The 6,986-nt window shown below is 43.4% G+C and overlaps 1 protein-coding gene across 1 annotated transcript in view; it reads right to left on the reverse strand.

Annotated features, from left to right (window-relative positions):
• Positions 1-1,830: 1,830 nt before the first annotated feature.
• The window catches only part of RAB10 (RAB10, member RAS oncogene family), a 57,344-nt gene continuing 52,188 nt past the window's right edge, over positions 1,831-6,986 (reverse strand). Inside the window, exons 6-8 of the mRNA XM_019470967.1 lie at positions 5,265-5,354; positions 4,645-4,746; positions 1,831-2,629 (exon numbers count right to left, since the gene is read on the reverse strand). Coding sequence (XP_019326512.1) covers positions 2,546-2,629; positions 4,645-4,746; positions 5,265-5,354 — 276 coding nt within the window. The 3' untranslated portion in view covers positions 1,831-2,545. The remainder of the gene's footprint in view (positions 2,630-4,644; positions 4,747-5,264; positions 5,355-6,986) is intronic.

A 6,986-nucleotide genomic window follows, 5' to 3' on the forward strand; every position in this document is an offset into this window, starting at 1 on the left:
TGCCAAAATACAGAGGAAAAGGCAGACACCTCGGTCAAGTTACTACACGGGAAGCCGTTCAAAACTAGAAGTTCAATGTTAAAACACCGTCATTTCATTAGAATTAAATCAGCGTTATTTACTACTTTAATTATTTACCAGAGACAGTCCAAAACCCAAGCGGACAAGAGCGAGGCACAAGCTTGTCCAACTTTAAGGGAGAACGTGAGGCTCGGGGAGGAAGAAGTGTCTATTTAAAGTATCTTTTTGTCCTCGGCTGGAGCAGCTCTCCTACGTGGTATTGCAAATGCAAGGCGAGTGAACGTACGAACGCTCCTGCAGACTGGACGCCCGGTTCGGCGGGAGCGGTCGACAAAGACTGGCAGTCCTTAACCCCCTTCCTTTCAGAAACGACAAAGCCACGCCACCGGTGACACCGCGGCGAGGCCCGGAGCCGCGGGCAAAGCCGGAAGGCGAGCTGGAAAAGCAAGTTAATCCCGGGGGAGGGAAGCTCAGCAGCCCTGCTGGGATCACCCGCCACCTTCCCACGGCGCGGGAGAGAGGGCAAGGCTGACCCAAGTACCGATGACTCAGCTTTCAACACTGGAAAATGGAAAGTCTTCAGGGAGGTAATAAATTAAACTGCCAACTTCTTTTTTTTTTTCTTTTTTTTTTGGGAATCTAGTTTCACTCAGCCTTTTGCTAGGCTACCGAGCAACTCGTGGGGCGGCTAACAGTAAGAGAGAACTGAAAAGTTCATGTTAACTGCTGTCAGTTTGGGAATCGCATGTTATATTCATACACATAAAGTAGACAACCACATCACCCTCCATAGAAAACTAGTGCATGCAAATAACTCTTCCATATCATAAAACCCAACGGCTATGCAGGAGGAGAGAGAAGATATACTAGTGGACTGACATTGGCTAGAGGGAAATTAGTAGGTATCTTCAACATTTTTTACCTTGAAAGCTAAATCAGTGCTTTGTATTAAATTTTTGGCAAACATACCACGTTGCCATCCTTTTAATTAACACATCACACCATGAAGAAATGCAAATAAAAGCAGCATGCAGGCAAAAGGAAAGAGCTGCGAGTGGGGGGAAAAAAAAATGGCAGCAGGAACAGTTCTGAATGGCTAGATCACCAAAAAGGAGACACAGCAGATTAAATGTAATTTTTTTTTTTTTTTTGCACCACCCTTTGTCCTCGATGCATTACACCAACAATTACAGAAAGCAATCACAAAAGAGTTCAGTATTTTAAAAATGGTCAAGTATGGATGGTATGTCTCCTGCACATGCTTCCCACAGAAGAAAAGAAATAAAAAAAAAAAAAGTGAAAACAAAAGTTCCTTTCCACATAAGGCACAGGACAAAATAACTTTTTTTTGGGGAATCTAGTTTCACTCAGCCTTTTGCTAGGCTACCGAGCAACTCGTGGGGCGGCTAACAGTAATAGAGAACTGAAAAGTTCATGTTAACTGCTGTCAGTTTGGGAATCGCATGTTATATTCATACACATAAAGTAGACAACCACATCACCCTCCATAGAAAACTAGTGCATGCAAATAACTCTTCCATATCATAAAACCCAACGGCTATGCAGGAGGAGAGAGAAGATATACTAGTGGACTGACATTGGCTAGAGGGAAATTAGTAGGTATCTTCAACATTTTTTACCTTGAAAGCTAAATCAGTGCTTTGTATTAAATTTTTGGCAAACATACCACGTTGCCATCCTTTTAATTAACACATCACACCATGAAGAAATGCAAATAAAAGCAGCATGCAGGCAAAAGGAAAGAGCTGCGAGTGGGGGGAAAAAAAAATGGCAGCAGGAACAGTTCTGAATGGCTAGATCACCAAAAAGGAGACACAGCAGATTAAATGTAATTTTTTTTTTTTTTTGCACCACCCTTTGTCCTCGATGCATTACACCAACAATTACAGAAAGCAATCACAAAAGAGTTCAGTATTTTAAAAATGGTCAAGTATGGATGGTATGTCTCCTGCACATGCTTCCACCAGAAGAAAAGAAATAAAAAAAAAAAAAAGTGAAAACAAAAGTTCCTTTCCACATAAGGCACAGGACAAAATAAACCCCATTCACAGACTCAAGGCGAAAATGAGTGTTTTCCTGGCTCTTTTGCTGATGCATCTAGAGAGTATGGTGACTCAAGCACATTATCCATGACAGAAAATTCCACTGTTGTACAAAATAAATTGTTAATTCTAACTTTTATTCTTATACAATTTGCAGAATAGAATTGAATATGATTGCTATATGTTTTAATGTCAGGAGGAACGGGACTATAATACAACCAAAACGTAGTGGTAAGTTGAGCAGGTACATGAAAAAATGAAGTCACGGAGATGATTTTCCTATACATGTTGTTGAGAAAATTATAGTATGCAAGCTGTCCTAAACAGAAAAACAAAGGGAGACAGGAGCTTGTTAAGATGAGGAACAAAACATTGGTTTAAGGTTAAAAACGGGCAGAGTGGTTTGTTTTGCAGCGAGAAAAAAGGGGCGGTGGATGGCGATTGGTGATACAGGAGAACGTTCAGCAACACTTGCTCTTCCAGCCTGTCACCCCACCTCCACTGCTGATATCTACATTTTCACTGTTGGGCTCTTTTACAGGGGTCTGCAATGAAACAAGTTAAAAAAAAAAAAAAGTTAGATGACTCTTGAGTCATTCTGAAATAAAGTATTCAGAGCTGAAGAGATAGCGGCTTACAAAAAGACTCACATCACCAACTAATATAATGAATAAACTATGGACAAAGAGCTCTACAGAAATGCAGGGAATCCTCCTCCCCTTGCCAGCAGAAGTACGGAAAACCAATTTAAAGGGGTTTTGTTTTGTTTTAAATAAACAACAACTGGAAAAAGCTGTGGAAAAAAAACCCACTTTTGAACTTGGACCACCCCAAAGTAAACTAAAACTATTTCTAGATCCTGCTCTTAGAACTGACACTTGGACTTTGGTGGAGTAAGTAAATCACAGCGTACAACTGACACAAGCTGAAGTTAAATTATGTGAACTAATGACCTTAAAAAAAACACAGAGTAATTTATGGATAAAGAGGGGTTGTTCAAAAGCATCTGCCTTCCAGTTAGCCAGGACACCAGTTTCCGAGGCAGCGGACAAAACAGGCTCGTCTGCGTCACAGGATGTAAACTTGGTTAGACCAAAGCAAAAAATCAAAGTCCAGTGGTTTTGATCAGATGCTAACATCTACTTTCAGCTGTTTAGAAACTAACCTAAACATTCGCGAGAATACTGCAGTTCCATCTCTATATTCCTTTTATTATTCTCTTTGGCACAGCCTTGCAAAAGCAACCCCTCCCCCCCCTTCAGATAAATACACTGAGGCCCCAAAATAAAAATTTAAAGGTCAAAAGGGTCAACAAGACTTGCTAGCCTGACCTCCTGTTTACCAAAGGCCAGGGATTTTCATCCAGTTTCTCACATAAAGCTTGTCAAAAACTGATTAAGAAACAACTCAGAACTACAACGGCGAACCAGACGTTGTTGAGCATGCGTATTTAAAAGGGTTGCGAAAAGATTCAGCATTGACCTTGCACTAAATTTCTAACCAACTCACTCAGATGACATTATCACCAGCATTCGTGCAGGAGAGCGGTGGAAGATGGTGATGAAGGCAGTCTCGATACGGGGCAGTCCCTACCGCTAAGTTGGAGCACAAAAAAACCACATGGGGTCATTCGTTTAGGAGCAAAGCACATGTGCTAGAGTTGGCCAACCCATGTCTCTCGAGCTCCACAGAGTTGCAGTGCTGAAGAGGCACGACCTGATCGTAAGCAGGAACATGCTAGCACAGGGGTTACCGTGTAAATCAAGCCCTTGGCTATGGGAGTACGTCAACTAACTGGAACCAGCCCTGGAGCCACCCACGTATCCAGCCCGGTTCAATCCTGCAACAAAACAGTGGCTGCTACTGGAAGCCGATGCGTTTTCTGCTCATGAAAGATAGCAGGGATACAAGCACAGCAGTATCCTGTAGCTCTGGGCATACAAAGATTTGCGTACAGGCCACAGAAAAGACAACCATCTTTATGGTACGCTGTACGTTTCAGGAAGGGGAGCCAACCACCAGCATGAACTGGTGATCCACGTTCTTCTCTCAGTCGCAATATAACCATCCAATAAAACCTCCAACGAAATGCAGAGCCCGAGAGGGCTAATCATTGGAAACAAGGTAGGAAGTGACAGGGCTCGTTCATCTCTTCTATCAACCACACCTAAACTCTTCCCAACAGGCGCTTAAGAGTTTTTAGACAATGTTGCGTATCGATGGAGATAGTGGCAGGGAAAGGACAATTCTCTTCCACACCAACTGAAATGTTTTAACTCCAAGCACGTGGACGACACAACCATGAGTTTAAGGGCCGAACAACGATGAGTTTGCGTTCCTTGGCTCTGATGTATACTACTCTCTCTACATAGTACCCCTACAATAATGAAACGTCAAACAAGCTTTAGAAGCTTCAGATGAACAATTGTCCTCCTTCAGGGACTCGTTTGTCTTAGCGTGCCAAAGTCGAAAGCTGCAACAATTCAGGTAAACATCAAGAGCAACAGGAGCTGAAATTTTAGGATGGTTTTTTTTCCAAACAAAACCTGTAAGCACCTACCTTTCGAAGAATGTCTTCTGCTAATGTGAGGAATGCCTTCTCAATGTTTATATTTGCTTTTGCACTAGTTTCGAAAAACCTAATACCGTGCTCCCTAGCAATCTAAACCAAAAAAGAAAGAAGGAGGTTAGCATTACTGTAAAGTTACTCAACTGGCGCTGCTATAACTTCGGGATTAGCGGCATTTATAAGCATGTAATATTCTTTCAGCCATAGCAGGCATCAGAAGTACTAGCTAGGCAAAGTGTCACAAAGGAAGATTTGGAACTTAATGATTCAGAAAGAGCAATTAAAGTGTATTACATCTCAAGTTGATGTCTGAACGTAAGACGACAGATACCATACAAGCCTGTCACATGGTAAGTAACTCAAAGGATGCCTGAAAAGCTTTAGTTACCAAAGAAAGCAGAAACTGCAGCTGAACTCATTCCACTCATTGCAGCTCTTTGCAATGCAACTTCTGAGAAAACATTCCCTAGACTTACAAACCATTAGCAAATCCAGCCACCTTGTTCGTTCCCTGGCACATCCCGTTGTGGCATCTCAACCACCTGGAGATGGCGGGAAGTCTTGGCACTGATTTGCTCACTTTGATAAGCGAGTTTTTGTCTGACACTTACCTGTTCGCCTTTTGCTTTAGGGACAACTCTTTTATCTTCCATGTCACACTTGTTTCCTAACAGCATCCTCTCCACATCTTCATTGGCATGCTAAAATGAGACAAGAGACAGGTTTACACATCTCCCCCAACAAGCAGTAAATATCTACTTCACTTTTATATTTCCAGGCTGTTTGAAGTCCAGGCTAACGTTTACAGGTCTTGGTGTCCCGCACTTTCCTGAGTCGTAACAAAGACTGCTAGAAAACATTCTTCTGACAGTGCCTTTAGACTAAATTGCTCATATAACCTGGAAGTGGAATGAGACAACAGCTACAGGTTTGACACAGCTCTATCACCATCCCAACGCCAGTTATTTTCCCCCTTCCTTTTTATTTCTGTAGTTTAAGTGTGAAGTCTTCCTTTCTGAAAAAGACTAAGTGCTGTTCTGCAACCCAGATCCTTCTAGTTAATGACACCAGCCTACCAAATCTTCGTTAGTTTGCATTCAGTGACGTGGGAAAAGAATCAGCTTCCTGCCTGGAAGGAACCACTTAGAGGTGTTGGGTTTTACGTGCACTAGACAAGCACGTTACAGAAACAATGCTACAAAACATTATAGGAGAAGAAGAACCCCACGTCTACAGCTGCCAACAATCAAGCTTCAGGCACTGGAATGGCTCCAGCTGACACTACTACTGTTTTGGTGTTTAAACGGTCCTTTGCACAGTTTTATTGTAGACAGGTAAGTCTCCTTATCAATTGCAACTCTGCTTTCAACCACTGCAAAGCCAAATAACCAGGAAGTTAGTAAAAACCCCTTTTGCCTGTAATTTTTTTTTTTTTTAGAGGAGTTACCGAGTTAACTAACAAAGGGAAATTACAGCTCTCTCACATCATGCTGTTCCTCTGATGTCGCAATCATCAGAGCAAGACTGCATGTCAGCTTTGTGCTTCAGCTCTATCTGCTAAGTACTTCGCACAGAAGTTGAGAAACTCATGCGGTGAAATGACACGCAGACTATATACCAAGCGAACATAAAACAGGACATCACAAAGGGAAACAAAACTGAAGTGAGCACCACGCTAATGCTCAGGATCCAAAGAAAAGTAGGACCACATAGCAGGGAATCACCTTTGTAAGGCAAAAGCGACTGCCAATGCTTTCTCAAAGAATGCTGAATGAGCAAAAATACCTTGGCTGGTCAGATATTGAAGCACTGCCAATATCCATCATAGCAAGGAAAGAATACGCCAAAGATATACACCAGACTAGCAGAAAAGTTCCAGCAGCCACAGCACAAAGCATCACTTAAGTGGATAACTGAAGTAGCGGGCACTCGTCTGAGGGTAAAGGCCACGGCTCCAGCTGGTGAGTCTGCACCTGGTGAGTCTGCACCACCTACCCCAGCGGCGGCCGATACCTCCACCCACAGGGAGCTGCTGAAGGGAGAGGCTGCAGTGCAGACCTCAGGCTGCAGGACGCGCCTAGACCTTTGTCCTGGGGCAGGGACAGGCAGCAGACCTGCCTGCAAAAGGTGTGCCCAGGTGGAGGGCCTCCTGCAGGAGGTGGCTGAGCTGCAGGAGGCGGTGAGAAGGCTGCGTAACATCGGGGAGGCTGATAGCTGGTTCTAAGCACAGTCTGCAGTGGACCCACAGCCCACGGCCACAGAGCCAGAAACTCCCCCACTGGCACACACAGAAGGGAGGGGGACCAATAATGCAGAAGAATGGACGGTTGCAA

Source organism: Aptenodytes forsteri, unplaced genomic scaffold (assembly GCF_000699145.1).
Source record: "Aptenodytes forsteri isolate BGI_AS27 unplaced genomic scaffold, ASM69914v1 Scaffold192, whole genome shotgun sequence".
NCBI classification, from domain to species: domain Eukaryota; kingdom Metazoa; phylum Chordata; class Aves; order Sphenisciformes; family Spheniscidae; genus Aptenodytes; species Aptenodytes forsteri.